General features: G+C 59.0%; 1 protein-coding gene and 1 long non-coding RNA gene across 13 annotated transcripts in view; one reads left to right on the top strand and one right to left on the bottom strand.

The window, feature by feature from the left end:
• The first annotated feature begins 7,871 nt into the window (after positions 1-7,871).
• Positions 7,872-12,545, top strand: LOC309854539. The gene is made up of 2 exons (XR_014306291.1): positions 7,872-9,429; positions 9,676-12,545. It is a non-coding gene; the product is annotated as an uncharacterized lncRNA (long non-coding RNA).
• Positions 12,546-16,274: 3,729 nt separating this feature from the next.
• IQCE (IQ motif containing E) overlaps positions 16,275-25,161 on the bottom strand; it is a 46,525-nt gene continuing 37,638 nt past the window's right edge. For 11 of the 12 annotated variants that reach the window (XM_082713806.1, XM_082713811.1, XM_082713815.1 and 8 more), the window contains 6 exons: positions 25,119-25,142; positions 22,705-22,815; positions 22,117-22,238; positions 21,071-21,171; positions 19,964-20,077; positions 16,275-18,162 (listed from right to left, as the gene is read on the bottom strand). In XM_082713806.1, the coding sequence (XP_082569932.1) occupies positions 18,023-18,162; positions 19,964-20,077; positions 21,071-21,171; positions 22,117-22,238; positions 22,705-22,815; positions 25,119-25,142 (612 nt within the window). In that variant the 3' untranslated portion in view covers positions 16,275-18,022. The remainder of the gene's footprint in view (positions 18,163-19,963; positions 20,078-21,070; positions 21,172-22,116; positions 22,239-22,704; positions 22,816-25,118; positions 25,143-25,161) is intronic. The other variant, XR_014306292.1, reaches the window with a different exon arrangement.

Consider the following 25,161-nt stretch of genomic DNA (forward strand, 5'->3'; position numbering starts at 1 on the left):
GCCCGCCGCCCGGAGGCCCAGCCCCGAAATCGCGCCCCGCCCCCCACCACCATTGGCCCGCGGCCCGCCGGCCCTGCCCCTCTGTCCGCCCGCCCTCTCCCCGCTGGCTCCGCCCCTCCGTGCGTGCCCGCCCACCTTCCCCGCCCCCGTGCCTCCATTGGCTCGCTGGACCAGGCTCCGCCTACCAGGGCCACTCCCCGGGGCCGAGGGGCGCCTGGCTGGGAAGGTGGGTTGGAAGCCGGGACACTGTCCCTCCACCCGCAGATGGGGGTGGGCGCTGGGACCCTGGCGGCACGTCCACTCGCCCGGACGCGCTTCCCCGGGCGCTTGTTCGTTGGCTCGACCACTGCACGTTCCGTGAGCTCTGCGGGGGTCGGCGTGGAGGGGCCTGGGCGGCCTCCCGTGCACGCAGCCTGTGCAGCTCGCAGGCCTGTCAAATCATGGTGGTCTGGACTCCCAGCCGGCCTCGGTCGTCCACGGCTGTGTGATCTGGAACAAGTTAAGATGCTCTCTGTTCCTCAGTGCCCTTGTCTGTGAAAGGGAAGTACAATGAGTGTAAGGGCTCAGGACATCGAAGTGTGGCTGAGGAGAGTGTGTAAGCGGACGGGCGGGTGGATCCAGTCCCGGCAGGGCCACCCCTTTGGGGAAGGGCGTGTCTTCTGTTAAAACCCAAGAGAAACACAGTGCTCTGTCCTGATCTCCTTGAGCCTGGAAGTTAAGGCAGCATCCCCGGAGGGCCCAGCATGGACTTTGGAGCCACACAGTCCCACTTCCTAATAGGCAGCGTCATGCTTACTAAAGTCGAGTTGGGAGCCCCAGGGACAGAGGAAATCCAGAAATGCTCTGTGTGCCTGGCCGTGGCTCGCCTCTCTCTGCACCCCAGGGCAGTGGGTGCATATCCTCTTGGATCTGGTTTGTCACCACCCTGCAGCAGTGTGTCTGGACCTCTTGCCTTCTGAGAAACAGGTCCCTCCCTACACCTGGGACTTGGCACACTCTGGCTCAGCCAGCTCTGTGGGCAGACAGGCCCCTTCTGGCAGGCTGGGCCAGGCTCTTGCAGACGCTGGGCAGTGCTTCCCAAAAGGCCTGTCCCTCTGCTCACCCGATTGCCCTGACTTGTCTGTCTTCCTGTGATAAAGCTGGGTGGGCTCCCTCCATGTCCTGCAAAGGCCCATGGGTATAGGAGAGGCCTTTGCAAAACTGTGGTTTCCTCCCTCGGGATAATTTGGATACCAACCTGCTGGGGAATAACGGCCTGGCAGGAAGAGAGAGGCCATATTCTCCATCCCTAAAGGGCATAGTTTCTGGTTGTTAACAGCTGGTCACACAGCCACACACTCCCTGCTTCACCCCGACTCCCATGCTCCCAACGCCAGTGTGGCAGGTCTATCAGGGCCCCCTGGGGAGGCATCGGGTCTATGAGCTCTTTTCCATGTTTCCAGAAGCCTCAAAATATTGTGCATTTTCCTCTGATAAGGCCAGAAATCCTGACCCAAACATATGAAATGATAACCCAACTGTACTGAGTTGACTTGTATCCCCTGCCCCCCAAAAAAGGTATGTCCTTGTCTTACCTTCTGGTGCCTGCGACTATGATTTTATCTGGAAATAGGATTGTTGCAAATGTGATCAAGTTATGAGGTCCTACCAGATTATGGAGGGCCCCAATCCAATGACGCTGTCTTCATACAAAGAGGGAATTTGGACTCGTCAGCTCAGAGATACAGAGACATAGGGGAGAACACTGTATGAAGACGGGGGCAGAGATGGGGGTGATGTGCAAAATGAAATTCCTGCAGACCAGCACCCAGAAGGGCAAAGGGTTAAAGGAGAATACTGGGTTGGAGGGGAAGGGCACAAGTAAGTCCTGTCCCTACTCCACCCTTCTTTGGCCTGGTGGCATTGCCTGGAGTGACGGTGGTTTTTCCTGCCTCTCTCCTAGGTGACTGTGGCCAGACTCTGGCCCCACTCTACAGATGGAGAAACTGAGCCCCAGGGCCCACCATTGCTCTGGAGGCATGAGACTCACCACCCAAACAGGGAACCAAGATTCAGCCTTGTGCTGTGGGCCATAAATGGAAGGACCTGAAGGAGGGCCCTAGTGGGAGAGGTCAGAGAGGACTCAGTCTGCTACATGGGCCACTGACCAGGGCACCAAGGGACAAACTTTGAGTGACTCAGTAGAGTCACTTCTGATCTCAGGAGAAGGCAGCAGATGGGGAAACAGTTAGTCGTCCTCCAGCTAGGGAAGCAGCTGGGGTGCCCCAGGAGGCGATAAGCATCCCCTCCCCTCTGCTATGGGGACCTGGAGCCGGGAGCCCCGAAGGCCTTAGCAGGGCCGGTCGGTAAAGGCAGGAAGGACAGCTGGCCCGCCCCAGATGAGCAGCCCTGAGCCAGATATCCCTGAAGCGTCTACACCCCCGGTGTCTTCTGGCCCCTGGCCAGGTGTCCACGTCACAGAGTGGAGGAGTGTGGGAGAGGGGGGTTTCAAGGCTTAGCAATGAAGACACTTGTTCCTTGTCCACACAGTCAGGTGGGAGACAGGTGGGCCTCAGTGTCCTGTATTTGAAACGAGGTTAAAACCCGTCCCATGTCCTGCGGAGGTGGCGTTGGGGAGGCCGTGTCTGGAGCCCGCAGCCGGAGCCAGGCTCCCCGGCGCTCTCCATGTGAGTGCTCCATCCGGGGCTCCTACAACCTCTTGGCCTCTGAGCCCTGAATCTCTTCTATCCTCTGTTCCTAAGTTAACTTTCCCACACGCCCGCCTCTGATCCCTCTGTGAGCCTTTGCCTTCTCGGGGCTGAAATGGGTAGAGTCAGGCCTCGCTCAGGGGCAGGTGAGAAGCCAGTGAGGTGACATCACACAGCAGCACTGTTCTCCGGAGCCGAGAGGCGGAAACCACCCACGTGTCTACCTGTGGGCAGCGGACGTGGGGCAGCCTCCCAGTGGGGCGAACTATCCAGCCCCGGAAGGAACGGACTTCCAGCGTGAAAGGGTCTCAAAAACATGACGCCGAGTGACAGAAGCCAGACCCCAAAGGACCGCGTCTCACGGGATTCCATCTCTAAGAAACGTCCGGAGTGAGCAAACCCACAGGAACGGAAAGCCCAGGGCTGGGGCTGGCGGGGGCGGGAGGAACGGGGAGTGCCTGATTCCCCAGGCGTCGGGCTTTCTCCTCGGGTTGATGGGGGTATTTGGGGAAGAGAGGTGGTGGTTGCACAGCAGTGAGAGTGTACCGAGCGCCACCGAAATGCACACTTAAAAAGGGCCAGAATCATTACGTAGATCTTGACCGCGCACACACGGAAAACGATGACAACCCTCCCGCCCCCTCCCTTCCTTCCGCTGGAGTCGAGTTCGGAAGTGAAGGACAGAGACAAGAAAGCTGCTCAGAAGCATCTGGTAGAAGCATCTGGAAGGGAATGGGAGGGCAGGCCAGGTGGGGAACTCCCCAGGGCCCGTGTCCCAGCCTAGGAAGGTGGTTGCGTCGAGGCTCCTGAATGGCTGCCCCAAGACAGGGCGCCAGGAGAAAGGCCAGGCAGGGCGGGGTCCCCAAATGCCAGGGCGGAAGCCAGAACAATGGTGTCCCCTGCCTTTGGACCCCTTCCAAGGTTCACATTTTCCATGGAGATAGCACTCATGAGAACTGGCAGGGAGAAGACAACGCTGGGTTTCCCCGGTGCCCGCCGTGATGTGGCTGCGTGATGTGCCACTGCGTGGCCAGCCCCACGCCCACTCCCTGCACACACCTGGCTCCTGGGTCCCGGCCCACGGGAAAGCCTCGGGAGCTCTGCTTTCAAGGTACTTGTTGGAGCAATGCCGGCTGGCGTGGTTCCTGAGGGGTCCACAGAGAAAGCCGGACACGGGCCCAGCCGCAGTGAGCTGCTGAGCCCCCCTCACTGTGGGGAGCACTGTGCCAAGAGTCACGGGAGGGATCTGGGGCTCATCCTGGGCTTTGTCTGCCAACTACGAGCCCTTTGGAAATCCGTGTCACCTTTGGGGGCTTTATGCTTGCTAAGCCCTGTGTCCCCATTCTACAGCTGGGAAAACGGAGGCTCCCCACCGTAATCCTGGCTCATCAACAAAGCAGGAAGCTGCATTCTGTGGCTCTTCTCCCTCGCGGGGCGGGACTCCATACAGGACACGACACAGACATTCGCACAAATGTGCCGGACCGCAGCTGGACGGCTCCTCTCTGCAGCCCACGAAGAAATCGTCACTCCCTCTCATTGCAGACAAGGACACTAATGCCCAGAACATGAAACCGTTTGCCCCGAGTCCCGGGCCAGGAAGCTGGAGACAGTGTCCCCCTCATGGTAGGCACCCCGGGGCCACGGCTAGTCATCAATGTGTCCTCGTCCACATTGAGGTCTGGCCTTTGCCTTCGGCTTCAGGGAGATGCACGTCATGTCTGGCGGCCGTGTCTTTGTTTTGGGCAAGGACTGGCCACATCAGAGAGACCGGCCGTGTGATTTAGAATGGGGGCTTCAGGTCACACAGTGTCCATCGACCTGGCGACCCCGTGGGCCATGATCAATTTTCCGATCGATCAATCTCGCCTGCCTAATGGGAGCCACGCACCAAGTCTGGAGGCTGGGGCTGGGCTGGGCACCCCTGGCTGGCCACACTCCGTACATTTGGTCACACATCAGTGCTGGAGACTCACACTCCCTGAGGGCAGCAGGAACCTTGCCCGTGGACCTCTCCCGGAGCCCCGTCTTGCAACACTTCCTCAGGCTGATTTTCATCCCTTGCTGTAATCAACTCTAACAGTGAGACCATGAGTCCTTCTAGTGAGTTCTCAAACCTCTGTGTGGTTGGGGGAGCTTCCAGGCTTATCACAGCTGAAGTGAGAAATGGTGACCTCAGGATCCCGGCTGATGACCTGTCCCACTTGGGTCCCACTCGGCCCCACACGAGACGGATGACCTCCATCCCCAGGTTAGGAGGAGGAAATTGGGCTTAGAGAATTCGTTCCAGGTCCAGGATGGAAACCCCTGTCTCCTAACATTTCTGGTCTGACTTTGTCTGCCGTGCAGCCCTCTGGGTGATGGATTTTTGGCAAAGCCAGCATATGACTTATTTCTGGCTGCATAACCCTCAGATGTCAGTGTTTATTTGTTTTGTTTTTTAGAGAATTTTTTTAAATTTATTTATTTGACAGAGAGAGATCACAAGTAGGCAGAGAGGCAGGCAGAGAGAGAAGAAGAAGCAGGCTCCCTGCTGAGCAGAGAGCCCGATGCAGGGCTCTATCCCAGGACCCTGGAATCATGACCTGAGCTGAAGGCAGAGGCTTTAACAGACTGAGCCACCCAGGCACCCCAGATGTCAGTGTTTTAAAACAACCTTGGCCCTGTTTATTCATGACTCCAGGGGTCAGCCGCTTGGGGTCAGCTGGGTGGTGCTTCGGCTGCTGTCACCCAGAGTCACACATGTCCCCATGGTCATGGCCAGTGCTGGACGGTCTCAGGTGGCCTCGTTTGCGGCCGGGGGTTGGTGCTGACTCAGTTGGCCACACAGCTCCAGCCACAGCTTCGTCCAGCTTCTTCCCTGGTGTCTCAGGTTGGCTGGGGAGGACAAGCCGTGCAGCATACACACTGGTCTGTTCCTGTCCCATTTAAGAATGCTCTGTTGGTCACAGCCAGCCATGCCAAGCCCAGAAACCATGGGCAGGACTGAACCAGGCGTGGACACAGGGAGGTATGGACACAGGGCCGTGGCCATGTCAGTCTTGACTACTCAGACTTCCAGAAGAGGGCTGATTTCCTCATATCCTGGTGCTCTCAAGGAATGGCTGTGGTCAGCCAGGATATGTCCTTCCTCCCTGGCAGGCACCGAGCACGGAGGGGACGCGAGCCTCTGGGACGAGCGGTGTTGGAAGCTGCAGTCCTCTGGTCTCCTCCAGGAACCTCGCCTCCGTCTCCAGGAGCAGCGGGAAGGGGATTGCGGCTTCAAGCTGGTGACAAAGGCTGGCCAGGCAGCTGTGGAAGGATGGACTGCCAATCACACCGTCCCTGTGCTCCGGGAGAGAGGACGCCTTTCTGGGACCTTTGGAAGCAGGCCAGCAGTGTGGGGAGGGATCGGGGCCTCTCGCCTGGGGCCGTGGGAGAGCAGGGCTCTCCCTCTCCTCTCCTGAGCCCTGCCAGCTGCTCCCAGCCTTGAGCTCTGGTGACTGTTCCCCTTCCAAGAGCTGAGACCCTTGGGCTGGGCAGCCTTCCAAGCCTCGGTCCCCCCTTCTGCAAAAGGAGGACCCTCTTTTCTTCCCTCCCTGGGTGGAAGCCAGGATTGCACTGGAAAAGGGATATTCACAGCTGAAACCCAGCTTCTGTCCCTCACTGTGAGCTGTTCCCCCACATGATGTGCCCAAGTGCCCCCAGGGGCCTGTCACTCACCCCACAGCCACTACGGCTCTGCCTCGCCTGGGTGGAGGCCAGCCATCGCCTCCCCATGTGAGGGCCCCGTGGGCCCAGACTCCACACGGGCTCAGACCAACCTCGTTCCCTCACACACACGGCCTCACTGGTCAGGGATCCGGGCTGAGTGAGCCAGGGTCTCCCTCCCCAGGGTGCGATGCCTCTTCTGGGAAGCCCCAGAGACCTCCTGCTCCCTTCAGCTCCAGAAGGAAACGTCAGCCCAGCCAGGGCCAGCTGAGGGTCACTGGGAACACGGGGCCAACAGGGCTGTGCTCCTTGCCTGAACTTGTCCTCACCACCCTGTCTGCATGAGGGACACAGACCGTGCCATTCTCTAGCCATCTCTCCTGGAGTGGCAGGGAGGCTGGGGTCAGGACAGGAGCAAGGCAGAGCCTTCCAGAACCACGATGATGACGTTACCAGACCTTGATGGGTGCACCGTGCATGTTCCTGGAATGGACGTCGTCACGTTCTCCGAGAGCTGCCCTGGCTGGCATAGGCCCGCTCCGGTCACCTGCTCACTGCCTCCCAGAGACATGGCCCCTGTCACTCCCTTCTTTACAGATGGGGAAGCTGAGGTTCAGGTCATCCCAGGTCACCGGCCAGGATGGTCTGGCTGGAACTCTTGGCTTGCATTCTGCCCAAGACCCCTATCCTCCCCAGATATCCCTGCTGGCTCTGCAGTATGAGTGGGGGCGGGGGGGGTACGTGGGCGAGGAGGAGGCCCCCCGGGTCTCACCTCCCTGCCCGCCCTCACTTTTTGCTCCATCAGGGCCCTGGGAATGCACTGAGATCCCCGAGGAGGGAATGTGCTAGAAATGTGCTCCCAGCCCTCTGGGTGTCCCCTACTCCCCACCCCTCACCCCCCAGCGCTCTGCTCTCTCTCTCTGCAGGGGTGGCTGGGAGGGGCTGGCTTCACGGGGCTTCAGGGGGCACTGGGGGAGGACAGTATTTACAGGCTTCCTCACCAGCCCCTGAGCCAGTGTGCACCCTCCCAGGGGCCAGCGGCCAGCAGCCAGTGGGTCCTTTACCTTCTGAAATGCAAAATCGGAGGCTGAGTTTTGGTGCTCGCCGCCCTTCCCTGCCCCCAGGTTCCCAGGGTGAGGGCCGAACTCCTGCAGCCTCTGCTTCTGCCCCCTTGGAGCCTCTTCCATCTCCAGGGTGAGGACTGAGGGCTCCCGGGGCAGAAGACCCCTACCCACCTGGCCCCACCCCTCACTCCGTCCACTGGACCCCTGGCCACTGCCCGCTCTGCACTCTGTGCCCTGGGCCTCTCACACCAGGACCCTCACTACGCTGGTGGGGAGGGCTCAGCCAGAGGTCCATCCGCCCATGCAGGGCCTGGCACCTGGGCAGGTGGATATTTGCTGGGTGCAGGAATTGGCCCAGGTCTGCATGGAGCTCCGCCCAGTTGACAGACGTGCACACAGATGAAATAAATTCTGGCAACTGAAGGTATCCCGTGCCTTCCTCCCTCAGTGCCCGGTGCACTGCAATTGTGAGAATGTGTAGAAGGGAGGGGCTGAGCCCGGAGAGCTTCCCGGCAAGACAGGGCCCCGTGGGATGGCCTGGGGACAGGACACTGCTGGCAGGCAGCCAGAGGGGGAAGGGAGGGTCTGCATGTGCCTGGAGGGGAGAGCAGGGGTCAGGGCCGCACACAGGGAGGCATGCCAAGCCCGGGCGTAGAGGGTATCCAAGCGGCCACGTGGAACCTCTGTGAGTCTGTAGCGGGGAGAAGGTATGTGTTTACCCTGGTTTTGAACCAAGGCCTGCAGGGCAGTGTGGGGAGGACAGAAGGAAGGGCCTAACTCAAGAATCATGGTGACAGGAAGGAAGTAAGGAACAGGGAGGAGAGTGCTGGCAATCTGGCTGGATCTATCCTTCCCTTCTTCCTTAGTAACAGAACCTCCTGTTATTACATCTACGGCCACCTAGAATAAAGACAACCTTTTCCAAGCTCCTCGGCAGCTGAATACACAAGTAGCTACCTTCTGACAAATGGGATACCAGTAGAAGTGTCCTCAAATAGGGGACACCTCATTTCTCCTTCCTTCCTGCTGTCTGGAGTGCAGGTTATGGCTGGAGCTCAAGCAGCCACTTTGGGCCATGAAGCCTTGTGTCTGGAAGTATGAAGCAATAAGAGTGTGGGTTTTTGAAACTCGTGCAGCCACCATATCTTACCCACACTGTTTCCTTGGGGCCTTTGGAAACTTCTAGTGTGTTTTGGGTTACTGTTATTTTGGGTGTTCTCATTCTCTAGCTAGATCTAAACTTAATAGGTTTAAGGTGGGAGGGGAGGGCTCAGATTCTGAGGGCTCTACTGAGACTTGATGAAGGATGGGGGAGTGAGAAGACAGAGCCAAGGCCTTTGAGGTTCTGTTCAGAGGTGGTAGAATGTTTCTCTCAGCATACATTAAGTGCCTTCTGTATTTGCTGAGGGAGTATATAGGGGAATGGCAGGCCTGTTCTCTTCAGGGAGCTCATGGTTATACAGACAGACAGACACTGTCTGGGGGACAGGCAGACACTGAAAGAGCTCTGCTGGAAGAAGGAGCTGCCAAGCTCCTCATGTGCTTGTTCTGCACAGTTATTGAGCACCTACTGTGTACCAGGTGCTATATTAGGTCTTGAGACCAGCAATGAGCATCATAAACTCAGCGTGGAACTTAGGGAATCTGATGGGGAAGTGAGACAACAATGCAACGATCTCATCATTAAATGTCAGCGTAGAACTTGCCAAGTGCTGCAAAGGATGAATCCTGTGCCCTGAGCATGAGTGGTTATGACAGGGGCCACAGGAGGCCCCGGGGGACTTTGTGACACTCTGCACCACCGGATGGATGTTTCCGGGGCTCTCAGAGAGTGAAGCCACTTCCTCAGCGAGTCTCCCACTTGTTCCAGGCTGCCCTGGACCTTGGCTGCGGTGGACGGCAGACAGGGCCTGGCCAAAGCAAGTCTGGGTCCACAGGATGAGGGGGCACAGCCGTGCAGCGAGGCCGTGGTGGAGGTTTGAGCTACTGTACGCAGGGATGGACACAGAGAGGAGTGGACAGGCATGGGCCATCTTTAGGAGTTTAAGGCGACAGGAGATTTTGTTGACACATCGGGGACGATGATGGGGAGAGGGGAGAGTCATGGATGGGGTGGAGGAGGGATCCCTGGGGGTGTGCCTGCATGGGAGGAGAGAATCTTGTCGTTTACAAGGATTTTGAAATTGGGGTAAAATACATATAACATCGAATTTACCATCTTTACCATTTTTCAGCGTCAGGGGCATGGAGCACATTCACATTTTGTGCAGACACGACCTCTGTCCGGCTCCGGGACTTTTGTCCCTGCAACACAGAGACCCTGTCCCGTGATACACTGACTCCCACGCCCACCCCAGCCCGGGCACGACCGTCTACTCCATCTGTGGTTTGGAGGACTCTGGGGACCTCGTGTGAGTGGGATCAAGCTCGTTTGTATTTCTGCGACTGCCTTGTTCCAACGATCATCGTGTCCTCCAGGTTCATGCCTGGGGAGCACAAGCTCGTGCTTCCTTCCTTCTTCAGGCTGAAGAATAACCCGTCGATTCGTCAGACCGTGGACATTCGGGCCGCTTCCAATTCCTGACTGGTGAGCTCTGCTGCAGCAGATGCGGGTGTGCCAACCGCCTCTCCGAGGCCCTGGTGTGACTCCTTCGGAGTGTGTCCTTTGTTGGATCCCACAATGATACTCTTTTGAGGAGCTGCCATCCTGTCTTCCAGAGCGGTTGACCCACCTTCCATTCCCACCGATGGCATGATGGCTCCGGTCCCCACCCACCCCCCAGTCCTCGCCAGCACCCCTGACTGGGTTGTGACGTTTCACGAGACTGTGAGAGTCTATGTTAGGACTTTGGATGTGACTTACGACTCTAGCCATTCCAGTGGGTGTGCGGTTGGTGGGTATAATTTTGGACCAGTTGAGGTGGAAGTCTTGGGACATCACCAAGGCAATGAGAAGGGGGTGGCTGGGCAGCCAGGGGTGGGGGTGCGGTGGGCCGTCGGCTGGAGGTACGGGAGTTATCATCTGTGCGGCAGGGATGGTGGAGGCCATGCATGGGAGAGCTTGTGGGAGCGGAGCAGAGGGTTTCCACCACCACCCTGGTGGTCTGGGGCGTAGGGGTGTGGGGTCTGGTACAGCCAAGGGAAGGGGAGGTGGTCAGCGGTGTCACCTGTCTCTAGGAGGTCTAAACACCCGTGGGCTTCGGGGTGAAGACGGGGCACTGAGGCAGGAGCAGAGCCTCCTCTCAGTCCCCAACAGAAGGAAAAATTAGACACAGGACAGAGAGGTCAAAAGTCCATCAACAGTAACCATACAAGGACAGGAATGCAATCAGGCAACAAATGGAGATGATGATTCTGGAAGCGTACGCACAGATAGCACCCCCACTCCCGGCCTCCAGAAGCAAAGGAGGAAGGAAGCAGAGTCCACAGAATTCTGAGAGACTGTCAGGACCTCTCCCAATTTTCAAAGAACTTGCTGCAGGGGTGAAGGAGTGGGCGAAAGACGTGCTCCTCAATGTTCCAGAATGCCCTGAGAACCCCACGGTGGCAGGATGCACTCTTTTGGAGCTCCATGTGCTCTGCAGGGGGGCAGTCGGAAGCCGTTCCAGTGGCTCTGGGCAGAGCAATTGCTTTGGATGCGGGGCGACCCTGAGGGCAGCCCCGGTCCCGCTCTGTAGCTCGTAGGAACCGCGCAGAGAAACTGGGGCTGGACCGAGCTCTTAGTCCGAGCAAGTGGAACCAGGAGTGTCCTAGGAAGCAGAAGCCACACCGCACCACGGCACCACGGCAGGAGGGAGAGAGGAGACAACCCGCACAGCCTGTGGAGGAACGGGCGACCCACGATGTCAGCAAGCGTTTGAAGAGACCAGGAAATCCCGGCTTGGGTGCCTGGTGTGCGGAACCCGACGGGAGTGTGGGCCCCATCACGCACAATCAGTGTGAGCGTGGTGACCGGACGGTCCCTCAGACTCCCCTTCCTCTGTTGGAATTCAAGTAAAATTAGAGGTGGTATTTCAAAGCCAAAATGACGTGTATCTGTCTGTTTCTAGGCTACTGTAAACTTATGTCTGCGCAGCATTTACCCATCTGCCTTCCTTCCTACCATCCCTCTGTATACAAATGTGGAGAGGCAGCGATGCGATGCTATTGATTGAACGGCGACAGCGGTTATCTCTCTGCAGAAGGACCCTGTGTGGCTGCTCTAAGCTTTTCTATTTTTTACAATAATGTGTTAGATGAGGGCAGGATCTCAAGGCAGGTGGGAATGGGTGGGTTCATTCCGGGATGGTCCAAATGTAGGAGGAGGATGACCCCCTAAAACTCATCCTTGGAGAAAGGGGACACCCCCCGCCGCTTTCAGCCTAAGGGACTACCAAGTATTTTATCCCAAGGGGCTCTCAGTGATGGCAGCCTGGACCCCTTTGGGAAAGCAGCCTGAGAGCCACAAGTTGGGGACCCCAAAGGAGCTGACTAAAAACAAGTAAGAAAAGGAACTCCAACTTGTCACCATCACGGGAGGAGAGCCTCACCTCTTAAGTGCTGTGTGTCCCGTGAACCAGCCTTTGGAAGGTCACTCTGTGCACGTGACCGTGGTGACACCGTGCAGAGAGGAGCACCCATGGCCAGGCAGGAGCCAGCACCCCTGGAGAAAGCTGTACTCACACCCGTCCTCGATGCTCGGGGAGAAGCATTTCCAGAGGCTGCCAATCCCCTATGGATCCGTCCATGGCTGATGAGCCAACAGCTTGGCCAGGAGTGAGGATGACAGGCATTGCTAAATGCTAAAGTGTGTCCGGTGACTTGCATGGGATGCTGTAGACGCTGCTGTGAGCTCGTTGAATCCATGAGTGGCCTCTTATATGTGATGTAACTATGTATGCAGGACCCAAGAACACACTGCTCGCCAACGAGCTGCTGTTGGACAATTTCGTCCACACCGATCGACGGTGCCTATTTTCACGTTGGTCACATGGTCCTTCTTAGTGGTCTTCTCTTTGGAAAAACAGAGGCGCCCCATAGAGTTCGGCATGGCTTGAGTTTAGAGCCTGTGTGTATGTGTCTGTTTTTTGTGTGTTTTATGTATTCATGAGCTTTTGAATATTCATGTTTGTGGTGCGTCTTTGTGATTTATGTGTTTGCCTGAGCGTTTGTATGAGAGTATGTGTTTGTGGTGTGTGTTTGTGTGTTTCTGTGTGCATATGTACACCTGCCCATGGGTGTTTGTGAGTATGAGGGGTGAAGGTCAATCAAAGCTGGGCCAAGCTGAGTTGAGGCACCTGAGGCACGTATGTGCAGATGTCTGTCTCAACATTTGGGGAGTCTGGGCATTGGGCATGGAGTGGTGGGGATGCCCGCGTCAAACAGACACGCAGGGGCCCGGGCTAGTACAGGCCGGGGGACAGGGGAGAAGCTGAGTAGACAGGGATAGGACACAGGGAAGGGCCACTGCGTCAGTGCTGCCGAGAGGGATGGCCCTGGTGCCGAGCTGGGCAGAAGGCCGTCTAGGTGGGTGGTGGGGGAAGAGGCGGCCGGCCATCAGCAGGGACAGCCGCTCTGGGGCCCCGACCGCAGCCACCCCCGCCCTGCCCAGCTTCCATTCCCTCCCCGGAGTCCAGGAAGGGGAGGGCTGAGGAAGCAAGCGGCCAGGCTGGGCTGCCTGAATGCAAGCTCCAGGGGTCTTGGCACACATTGGACCTTCTCCTTTGATTCTCAGGCTGTTCTGGGGTTTAATTAATGAATAGCTCAGGGGCACCCCTCTCCCTATTCAGAAACGATTCCATGGAAACTTCTCACAGGTTCTTTCGGCAGGCTCTGGCTAATGGGGCCGCCCCCTCCAGGCTGTAACGGCCCCGCTGGGTTCCCAGCATGTTAATGGATGATGCTGGCCCAGGGCCGTCATCAGCCAGGGCCCCAGCCAGGAACGGGGACCTGTTCCTCCCCCCATTCAATGTCCTCAGCCCAGCAGCAGTACTGAAAGGAACCGGGGACCGGATTCTGACATTTCCCCACATATTCCCTGGCGACTTTTGAAGAACCTCATATTTAAAGTCATCTTGGCAAGGGCCTGGGGGTAACTTGCAGTAAGAGACTGTAAGAACTCCTTGTGGGGCAGGCTGAGCACTGCTTTCAGACCGACAATTCCCAAAAGTCGAAAGCCAATGGCAGGAGCGGGGAGGGGGTATGCGTGCACGCGTGTGCGTAGGTCTATCTGCATGCATACCTCCATATCCACGTGTTTGTCTACGCCTGCTGACTGGGGGCCCGATGCTGGACCTCACTCCACTCTCTCGCCAGCTCTAGCTGAGACGCCCACCCCTGGAGGCTCTGGGGAGAATGCACGGGGGCGGGCTCATGGCCAGGGAAGGGGTCTGCCGTGCCCTGCTCTCTGACGCTGTGCAGACTGGAGGCCCAGGCTGCTGCTGGACAAAGCATGAAGCCTTCCGAACAGGCCAGCTGCCCACGAGACCCATGGTGATAGGGCAGGAGGTGAGCTCGGGCAAATGCTGGAGGCTGCTGACAAGTCCTTGGAGGGGCTTCCAGCAGATTCCAGGGGCCCTAAAGCCCCAGCAAGCAGCTGCGTGCAAGGAAAGCCGGGCACTGCAAAATCCTGGCAAGCGGTATCCCCAGAGAGCAGCTCTCTCCCGTCACCGGGGGGGTGGGGGGGAATTCCTGTCCATAGTTCCTTCCCTGCTCCTTAGGTGAGAGGTGAATGGAATTTGGGGAAATGCACTGGGCCAGCCTGGAAGAGGGAAGTGGTGAGGTGAGAGGGAGCAGCCACGGGGTAGCGGTAGGGCCCCTTCCTTCCAGCAAGCCCTCAACGCCTGAGCCGGTGCTACCACCCAAGCGATGGGCCAGAGGCCCAGGAAAGGCATGTTTCTCAACCACATCGGCCGCTGGGTTTGCACAGTGTGGGTGACAGTGTCACTCCCCTGGGGGCCGTTAGAAGCAGTAGGATTTATGGGGCAAACGAGACAAGTACCTGTAAAACCACCGTGATTGACCAAGGCCAGTCCTGAGTAGCACAGACTGAACCCGTATCCCGTCCAAAGACTCACGCACGCCGCGTAAGGTAGGAGTAATTCTAATAAAAACGCTGAGGATCTGCAGATTCTCCTGAGCCACCTGATGGTGTCAGGATCCCCCCTGGCTTTTAAGGACACTGGCCCAGCAGGGATCTATGGTTAGTGGACTGCTGGGAACTTGGCGAGGTCGCCCGCTGGACCCTGCGTCCTCAGAGACATCCGTGAGCCCTGTGACAGCAAACCCTGCTCCGAAACCAGAGCGGGGGCTAGGAATGAGCTCAGGTGGGTTGTATGGAATTCAAACTGCGTTCAGACCCTGAAGGGTAGCGGGCTTTCTGCAGCGGGTAGTTATTTCTTGAAATCCCAACAAAGCCCTTCTGCTGTGCTCACCCCGGCGGACGAGCTAGACTGGCCTCATGAAGGTGTTCTTGTGGGGACAGAGGGCTCTGGCTGGAAGGGCTAGGACACAACACAGGCGGCAGGCGTAGCTAGGGCCGCGGCGTCTGTTCCACAGACCCCCTCTTAGCTCAAAGAGGAAGAGCAAACAAATGGGGGTGCCTGGAACCCTGTGGGGCTCCGCCCCTCCTCCCTGCTGGGGGCGCCTCCCAGCCCGCACCCCCCTCCCTGGTCACTCTGCAGAGACACCGGCAGCCATGCTCCCTGAGAACCACCCACCTCCTGGCTCGCCACACGCACGTGCCTCACGTCTGCCCACGGTCCGGCCCACACACCAGCTGGTCCTGCCCCGTGGTCTTCTCACCTGCACCCGCTCCTCCTGCCCCTTCTCCTCAGCCCACGCTTGCTGGGTGGGTAGGAGCTGAGGACTGCAGAGGCCACGGCACGGCCTGGACTCATGTGTCATTGGCCAGCACCTTCAGACAAGTGACACAACAGTCCATCCCTGGCTCCTGGGCTGGGGTCACCCCAATGTCCCGGTGACAGGAACAGCATCTTTTATTTATTTATTTATTTATTTATTAAGATTTTTATTTATTTGTTTGACAGAGAGAGATCACAAGCAGGCAGAGAGAGAAGGAAGCAGGCTCCCGGCTGAGCAGAGAGCCCGATGCGGGGATCGATCCCAGGACCCTGGGATCATGACCTGAGCTGAAGGCAGCGGCTTAACCCACTGAGCCACCCAGGCGCCCCAGGAACAGCATCTTGAAGGCCAGGCCAGGTCAGCGTGCATCCTGGGCAGTGGCCCCAGGGCCTCCGAACACACTGCTTTGGGAGGGTGGGTGGCCGCAGCCTGGAGCCCCACCCCCACCCCCGCGGCCAGGGTGCCGGCATGCGCTCTGCCCTGGAGAGTGACTGTGGCCTCCCTGGTCAGCCAGGACCGGGCACTTGAAGGGTACCTGGGATGGAGAGGCAGCAGCTTCTCAGAACCCAGCTACCTACACAGACTGACAATAAATGGTTCTGCTGCTGGGGGTCCGGGCTGATGTACAGGTGCCGTGACAACCCGGGCAAAGTGAGCCATGCATGCCCCCGGGCCTCCCCCCAGAAGGGCAGTGACCTGTGTCTCTGGGGTGCTCAGGGCCTTCTGGCAGGATCCCCTTCCCCTCTGTCTCGTGGGCCTCAGCAGGGACTGGCCCCAGGGTGAGCGACACATCGACCACAGTTCCTCAGGGCCCCTCTGCAGCCACGGAGCCCCAGCCCCACACCCAAGCCCTGCAAGCACACTGGTGCCCGGGGTTCTCCGCGGGACCTGCGGGGTGACAGAGCCGCGGGGCAGGCCATCCCGCAGAGGGTGTGTGTGGTGGACATCAGCTCCAGTCATGGCCTGGAGGCGCATCAGTGACCGAGGCAGCTTTGAGACTGTTGGTTTTTAATAGATCAACAGCGTCGCACCCAAGTGCATAGACAAGTGTACACATTCACAGTTCTCTGTGGTATTTCCTTGGAAAACCCCAAGTACAGGGGCTGACCTTGTCTTCTCAGCCCCGCCCGCCGGCCAGGCCCCTCTGGCCATGGCGCACAGGCCAGCCCGAACGCCGCGCGCAGCTGCCCCTGCGCTTCTCCCGAGCGGGCCTGGTTCTCTGGACCTGAGGCAGGGATGTCCCTGAGGCCACGGCTCCTCAGAGCGAAGAATGGGCAGGAAGGCCGTTGTTTGCCTGAGGGGTGGGGGCTGCGTCCTGGGAACGTACAGGCCACGGGCCCCACCTTCACCACCCCCGGTGCTGACTGGCCCCTGAGCTCCGAGTCTGCTCCCTGCAAGGGTGGTCCAGTCCCTGGGGAGTGCACCCCACAGACGCCACAAGCCAGGGCCAGCAACAGATTCAGTCAAGTTACCAAGGAGTCCAGTGGGAGAAAAAGAGAAAAGAATTGACGAGGCAGCCCATGACCGAACAAAGAAGAAAAGCTAAACAATCAAGCGTTCCAGCTGAATTTTTCTCGACCCGCTGTGGGAACAGAACCTAGCTGAGGAGACCCCTCCCACCGGGGGATGGCGATGCAGAGCACCGCCCCGCCACATGCCTAGCTGGTGCGGGAGCTGGAAGCTTCCTGACCTGGTGGAGGATGGCCTGAGGTTCCCCAAGGAGACCATCATGCTCCCCCAGGGGTGACCTCAGAAGGGCTCCAGGGGCCACCCTCAGTCCCAGCAAGAGCGAGCTTTCTAACGTCAGACACCTGGCCTTGGGGACATGGGGCTCTAGAGACTCTTGAAATGCCACCCAAGCCAGAGACTCTCCATGTCACCATCAGCAAGGGCGGATCTCGCAAACAACTGGCAAGACTCAGCTTCTGAGTGAGCTTTGTGCGGCAGAGGCCGGGCCGTGGAGCTGGGTTGTGCACGTGCCAAGGGCTCGCGGGCTTCCCCACTGTCCCTTCCTCCGGGCCTGGGGACAGCTGGCCCCCCTGCGAGTCTCAAAATTCCACCAGACTCCCTCCTGGGCATAGCAGCTCATGGGGACAGTGCCCCGGGGAGGTGGGGACGATGGCAGACGAGGGTCTGTGTGGAGAGGCACAGGAAGGAGCAGCCCGAGGAGCCCAAGCCTATCTTGGGGCCCTGACATCTTCATGTCCCATCACAGGGGTGGGGAGAGCCTGCCCTGCACAGGTCAGTCATGTCCCTCTCTTCTGGAAGGCATGGCCCCGGCGTGTCCAGCCTGACCTACTTACTGGGTGGAGGTCGGGGCACGTGGTGTCGGAGAAGGTGCTGGCAGGCAGAAGGAGGTACCGCTGGGCGGCTCCAGACAGAGCAGCTCTTCCCAGCTCAAGGCCAACGGTAGCCAGGAAGCCGCCACCCGGAGCGTGTGTTTGTCCCACTCGCGGCTGCCCCCACCCTGGACACACATGTCTCTCTGGCTGAAACTGAAAACCAGCCCAGACATGAAGCAAAGGCTTCAGGATTCCTACACAAACCACCACACAGGCAGCAAACCGACACCCAAGAGAAAAGCCCAAGAGAGCGCTGAGCTGTGGACTAGGTAGTTCTTGCTTAAAGGGATAAATCACTTTCCAATTCTGGTCACTATGTCCTCTAGAGCGCACCTCGTCCTCAAAACCCTGAGCTCCCCGGCGGAGCCGGCACCGCGCGAGGACCCAGGGCTGGGGCCTATGGTGGGGCGGTGGCCTTCCTCGTGGGCAGCACAGGAGCCACAACAATCTCATCTGAGTCATCCGAGCTGCTGTCATCTGCGGGCGGAGGCTCGGTGGGCTGGGGCTGGGGTCGTGGTCCTGAGGGAGAGGGCGGCCCTGCAAGGAAGCAGAGGAGGCTGTCACCCCAGCGGCTCAGGGTGGGGCAGACCTTCAGAACTGTGTCTCAGCCGCCACAGAGCCACCTCGGCTGCCAAGCCCAGCTCTGAACATGCTGGCCATCTCCAAAAGGCCAACACCTGCAACAGCTGAGGGCTGGCCGGCGGGGATCAAGGGGCACGGGCGGTGCTCTGATTCTGGGGCCGGGGTGGGGCTGTGACCTGTGGGCAGCCGGGGCCGGCGGCCACCAGAATGGGTCAGAGCCACCTCTCTTGAGACTCAGGCCTCCAGGCGGGGGAGGCAGGCAGGACCAGGGGATGCCCAGGGAACGCCGTGAGCTTCCCAACAGACACCCCCCACACCCCGCTTTCTTCAGCACAGCTGACTTCCCCAATCCTCAGTCCACCTGCACCCTGGGTGTGAGCTCGGTGGTGAGGGAGGAGGGGGAGGCAGGGGGGCACCTAGTCACAGGAAAAGCCACACTCAGACTGCTTGTGGACATGGCAGTCATAGGGTGGCCGGGCACGGACTGCGCTAAGGAGGGCAGGACACCACACAGCTGCTGGCAGTCATGGGACTGGTCAGCTGTCCTCTGGGACTTCCGAGGGAACTATCAAAGGAGAGCCTCAGGACACTAAAACACCTATTTTCAAGCTTATCTTCAGTTTTTTCCTCTACAAACACTGGCACTGTTGGAACATACAAGGGCTGGTCCCACTTGCCCTGCAGGCCACCCTGGGGGCAACCAAGAGCAGTGAGTTTGCACGCGGCTCTGCCAGCACCGCGGCAACCTCTGAGCAGGGGGACGCAGCTGCCCCTTGAAGGTGACACATGCTCAGCAGGAGGAAGAGGTTGCCTACGCTATGAGAGTCACCAAATGTGGGGTTGGGCAAAATCAGCACGAAGCTGGTTTCTGCAGGACAACGTGAGCTTTGGGGAGCCCGGAGGTTCTAGAAGACAGCCCCTCAGGCTCTGCGGGCTCTGCTCACCTGCACCGTGTGTCCTCCCTGCTCACCTGCACGTCCTCCCTGCACACCTGTGTGTCCTCCCTGCACACCTGCACGTCCTCCCTGCACATCTATGTGTCCTCCCTGCACACCTGTGCGTCCTCCCTGCACACCTGTGCGTCCTCCCTGCACACCTGTGCATCCTCTCTGCACACCTGCGTGTCCTCCCTGCACACCTGCACGTCCTCCCTGCACATCTATGTGTCCTCCCTGCACACCTGTGCGTCCTCCCTGCACACCTGTGCGTCCTCCCTGCACACCTGTGCATCCTCTCTGCACACCTGCGTGTCCTCCCTGCACACCTTTGCATCCCCTGCACACCTGCACGTCCTCCCTGCACATCTATGTGTCCTCCCTGCACACCTGTGCATCCTCTCTGCACACCTGCGTGTCCTCCCTGCACACCTGCACGTCCTCCCTGCACACCTGTGCATCCCCTGCACACCTGCATGTCCTCCCTGCACACCTGCACATCCTCTCTGCACACCTGCACGTCCTCCCTGCACACCTGCGCATCCTCCCTGCACACCTGCACGTCGTCCCTGCACACCTGTGTCCCCCCTGCTCCCCCTGGAGCTGCTCACGTTTGCTCTTTGAACTTTATACGTAGAGCCTGTGAAGCAAACACCAACGTCACAGGTCGCAAGCTCTGACAGGCTAGACAGGGAGTGGCGACCTTCAGGTCAGACAGGGCATCGAACTCTCAGCTCGTGCAGGAGATCCTCCAGAACCTAGCCCCAGAAGGGACGGGCTGGCCAGGCCCCCCACCCCCAGCCACGACTTCCCCCACTCACCAGAGCAGGGCGGCAGGGCTGCTGGCTTCCCTGGCCCCCACGGCCCTGGTGCCTCGTCCTCAGCCGCCGGCCCCTCCACGATCTCCCCGCTGCTCGTGTCGCTGTCCTCCTGACCTGAAACAATGCGCACACTCCAGGCGCCCGCCCCGCCCTGCACAGAGCCGGCAGCGGACGTGGACAGCGCTCGCCAGGCTCCACCTGTCTCTCCACCCCAAAGGGCTTTGGCTCAGAAATCTACTTCCTGTTGTAGTTTGTCCTGAAATGAAGCACCGCTCCCCACCAGCACCTGTCCTTCCCGGATTCTATCTGTGCAACCGAGAAGCTCAGGACATAACCACCCTCCCCATGAGCAGCGCATGGTGACTGCGTGGCACCCTCACACCCGAGACCTCAAGATGTATTTCTGGGGCCAAGGGCAGCATCAAAGCTCACAACACGACCTCCCTGATCGTCTCCAGCAGCGATGCGAGCAAGCAGCATGGAGGGAGGTTCCCAGCCAGCATAAGGGGCTGTCGGACTCGTGGGGGCCCAAGAAATGCTCTGGTGGCCTCAGGCGGGCCTCTGCCTCACTCAGGACGACCCAGGGTCCGGCCCGGGACCCCACATCAGCCGCCAGGCAGAGCAGGGACTGGGCCTCACAGCTGGGGTGCAGCACCCCTGCCAGGTCCCGAGATTTCTGCACTGTTTTCTACCCTAATGAGGTGGAAAAGCAAATACCAACAAAGGTTCACTCCAAACCAACACATAGGAAAAGCACTGGCTCTAGGGAAGGAAACCACACGGCTGCAGTAGAGCCAAGAACAAAAGCCAGAGACATAGAGCCACGAGGCTCCAACTGTGTGGCCGGTAGCTGCCTGGACGCCGCCATGACTGGCCCCCGAGCTGCCTCCCATGGGCTCGCCTTTCCCTGCAGCCCGAGGGATGGGGGACGAAGTCGTGTGTGGGAGGCTCAGTGGAGGTATCTCTCTGCCAATGGCCTTGCTCCATGGATAGGGGGTCAGGCCCCCACGCGTGCCCGCACACGCCAGGGCAGTGGCCACTCCGTGCTCAGAGCTCAGAGTACCCCAGCCACCCCTCGTGTGGAAATTCAAAATGAAATGAAATTACCAGGAGAAGCAGGACAGGGCGCAGCCGGCAGCTGGCGAGGGCTGGCCAGAGCGGGACTCCTCCTCCTAGAAGCTGCTACAGCGGTTCTCGGGCTGGAGTCACTGGAAAAAAGGGAGAGACTGGCTGCTTGGACTTCAGACTGCTCCCAGAGCCTGGGGGCCTGGCGGCACTCACGGAGGCGCTAGAGGGCGGCAGAGCCGGCACAGGTGGGCCGCAAGGGACACAGGAGTGCCCTCTATCAGACTCTCGGGCACACACCAAGGTCAGACCTCAGATACCTTCCTCTCCCAGTCTCTCGTGCCCACTGCCATCTCCCTGGACATGGCCACCGGCTGTGCGGCTCTCCCTGGCCTGGCCAGGGCTGGCGGCACCGGGAGGGACCCTGACCTGCGCCATGCCCTGGCCGTCCCAGCGTGTCCCGAACCGGGACCGTGAGAGTCTGCCTCCGCCTCCCTCCTCTGGCAGAGAGGGAGCAGAGACTGAAAAGCGATGTGTGGACTGGGAAACGGGGGAAGCCTGAGCCGCCTGCGCGCACGCCACCCCTCCGCCCCCAGAGACACTCCCCTCGCCTCCCTGCAGATCCCACTCTGGCCGAGTCGACCTGGATGGGGTCTGAGTCTCTGCGGCCGCGGCCCCAGCAGGTGAGAGCGAGTGAGAGCTGCTGTGCGAGGGGCCTGACCACACCCGTGTCCCCCTGAATGCTGGGGGCGCATCACTTTTTTTTTTTCGAAGTGTGGTGTGTTAGGACAAGTGAGCCACCGTATAGACGGTGGGGACCAGAACCACCCGGTGCGTAAGCCCTTCTGCTGGTTTTCCGCCGGCATGAGGAACCGTTCCAGGAAGGCCCCTCCGAGGGCCAGAACTGGCGGGCTACCCCACCTGCAAGTGCGGGAGGGACTCTGCACAGGAATTTGCGCTTGGTGGCTCGCCAAGGTCCTGGCTGCCATACCTGCGCGGGTGCACTCTGGGCTGCCCTTGTCATCAGGCACCTTCCCGCACTGCATTCCAGTGACACAGGACAGTGGTGGCCTGCCAGTTGGATTTACCTGTGCCTGACACGTGCCAGGTGTGCCCGGAGGACAGACTGGATGGTGGTAATGGCCTCTTCCTGCCCTGGGTTATCCTCGGCCTGGACGGTGGGGCTTGGAACATGTGGTGGCAGAGGGTCCTGTGGGGACAGAACAGTGGGGGGGAGAGCCCTTTGGGAGCCTCTGCCCACCTCCCGGGTGTGGCAGGGCCCCTGCCCAGCCCCCAGAGAGTCAGGTGAACGCAGCCCCATTCCAGGGAGCCTCCTGACGCTCAGACTCTAAGAGATTCTTAAAATGAGTGTCTGCCCATTTTTGCAGAGGAGGGACGGATCTAGAAAATGCTTATCTTAATGCTTCCATCTTTACTGAGAGCTGGGCATGCTGCCTAGTGCGTGAGCACCTCCAAGTAATGTGGCCCCCGGAGTTAAATCCATCTGGCGCCTGCACCACGGGCTCTGCCGCCGGGACCCACATGGTCCCCACGACAGCAAGGCGCCAGGGAGGACACGCACACTGCGATGCTGTGCTGCCCCAGCTGATGGGGCACTTGACGGGACATGGAGAAGGCAGGTAGCGCCCCTGCTGCGTCTGGCCCCCCAGGGTTACCTGGCTGGGTGAGCTGGGAGGGCCGGGGGACTCTGAAGCACGCGCCTGGCTTGACAGTAGCTTCACCCGCGCTAGGTGTCCCCTGAAAGCTGCCTGGAGCACCGTAGCTGCCTGGCGGGAATGAGGGAGGGAGGGAAAGAGAGGTTAACTCCCCTGGAAGGCTGCACAGGTGCAGAGGACTGGGTCCTGAGGGAAAAGCTCTACCAGCGGAGAAAACAATGTCTCTCACTGGTGCATGGCCCCTATGCCACCCGTCGGCGCCTCCTGCAGGAAGAGCCATCCCCACCGCTCGCAGACACAGGCACCCGTGTCCCCTCCCATAGTAAACCGAGTCCTCCGTTAACTCCGCTAAATGCCATTCTGTTTAGCAGCCAGAATTCGTCCGTATTTTACATGCAGGTATATTTCCATGTTGGGCAGTCAAATCCCATGCCATGTGCTTTCCATACACATCTTCCAAAACCAAGTGGGGCAGACGTGGTCTCAGACTGTTGCCAAGGAATTATCTACCCTCTGACCTTATTCGTAAGTGGTTTCTATTTAGATGGTCTGTTAAGTCCTGAGATCAGTGTTTTGGACTTTGGGGGCAGCCCTGGCTGGGCATGTCACAGGACATGTCGAGCTTTTTTCACATCTCAGGGGAGTGCCACATGAGCACACGGGGGCCTGACGTGTCATGTGTCCAGAGGGCATGACCTTCCAGAATCACGGTCACTAGGAGGAACCCGTCACTTTGTTGTTACAGGAAGCAGGGTGAAGGAGATGTTCTGAACGCGGGGTTCAGAAAGTGGCCCAACAAAGCGTGGGGAGAAAACCCTCATTCGGGCAAATTCAAACAATCAGGTACATGTGTAGACAGACCCGGGGGGCTCGCTGCACACAGACAACCTGGGTCAAGGGCTGTCGTCATAGCCACCAGAATCTGGCAGAAGCCCAGCCCAGCCCAGCCCAGCCACAGCACCACACAGAGGTCCTGTCATCGCCTCGCCTGGACAGGCAGGCCTGGAGGAGCCCCAGGGGACCAGCAGCAGAACACAACAGTGTATGCCAGCTGGCTGTCTGGCTGGGAAAGACGCTACACGGTCCTTCGAGGAGTCCCCAGCTCACCCACTCACCCACTCATCCCACAAATATTTGCTGAATGCTGACCATGTGGCAGGCACCATCTAGGAACCGTGGATACAGCAGTTTAAGAACAGAAGTGGGACTTACATAAATTGCAACAGGAGATAAGCAATTTAAAGCAAGCAAAATATCAAAACGTCAAGGACGGATAAAAGCTACAAAGAGAAATAAAGCAGGACCCGGGGCTGGAGTGATGGCTGGCACGGGGTATTCAGAGAGAGGGTCTCTGAAGACGCAATGTTTCCTGTGTAAAGCAAAGGGGGCGGGGCCAGGCATGCAGGTGTCTGGAGGAAGAGCCATCTAGGCAGAGAGAGCAGCCAGTACAAAGGCCCTGTGGCAGGAGTAAGCCTGCTATTTCCAAGGAGTCCCAAAGAAGCCTCCAGACTGGCTAGAGGAGAATGAGCAGGGCTGAGGGGTGGGGGTGGGCAAACAGGGTGCGTGGCATGGAGGCTCTTTAGGCAACAGCTTTGACTCTTGTTCCAAGTCTGGGAGCGAGTCATGAGCAATGGTGGGTGTCACTTAACACTTAAAACATGCCGCGCTGGAGGCTGCCTGGGGAACAGGCTGAGGGAGGGCACGGCAGCACGGCAAGAGGCCTTGTGGGTCCCTGTGCAGTCCAGATGGCTGGAGACTCCATTGGGTCCCAGCACCCATCACAAGGCGCTCTGCTGCTCACCAGACCTGCTCTCCTCCCAGGCAAGCCGCACTCCTGTGCACACCATCTTCCGCCGGCAGCCCTTCCCTCTTCCCCTGGGAGCCCACACGTCCCCCAGACTTGGGGCCAGGCCTTCCCGAGAGCCCTAATGCAAGCCTTGCCATCCTGGCCTGCAGGGACCTGTCTCCACACCTTTCTGAGTCCCAAGGGCCCGCGGGTCACTGGACCCAAACTGATGACGGAGAAAGGTGTGTTGAAAAAATCACTGGGTGACTGAATGACTCCAAACGTGGAAAGTTACCCAAATAGTCATCAGGTGCTGGAATCACCCCATCTGGTAGGTTTCACAGAAACAAGGCGCCCGCACATGCCACCGTGACCTCACTCTAGTGCAAGAATACGTATTGGAGGGGAAGCCTGGTGGCTCAGTGGGTTAAAGCCTGTGCCTTTGGCTCAGGTCATGATCTCAGGGTCCTGGGATCGAGCCCCGCATCCAGCTCTCTGCTCAGCGGGAAGCCTGCTTCCCTGTCTTTCTGCCTGCTTGTGATCTCTGTCAAATAAATAAATAAGTAAAATCTTAAAAAAAAAAAAAAAAGAATACGTATTAGAAACAGGTGACATAAACCTCACTTACCTCAGTCAGAACAGCCTTTTTTTTCTGAAAATAAAGAGACAGA

This window comes from Mustela nivalis, assembly GCF_964662115.1.
Source record: "Mustela nivalis genome assembly, chromosome: 19".
Lineage (NCBI taxonomy): Eukaryota > Metazoa > Chordata > Mammalia > Carnivora > Mustelidae > Mustela > Mustela nivalis.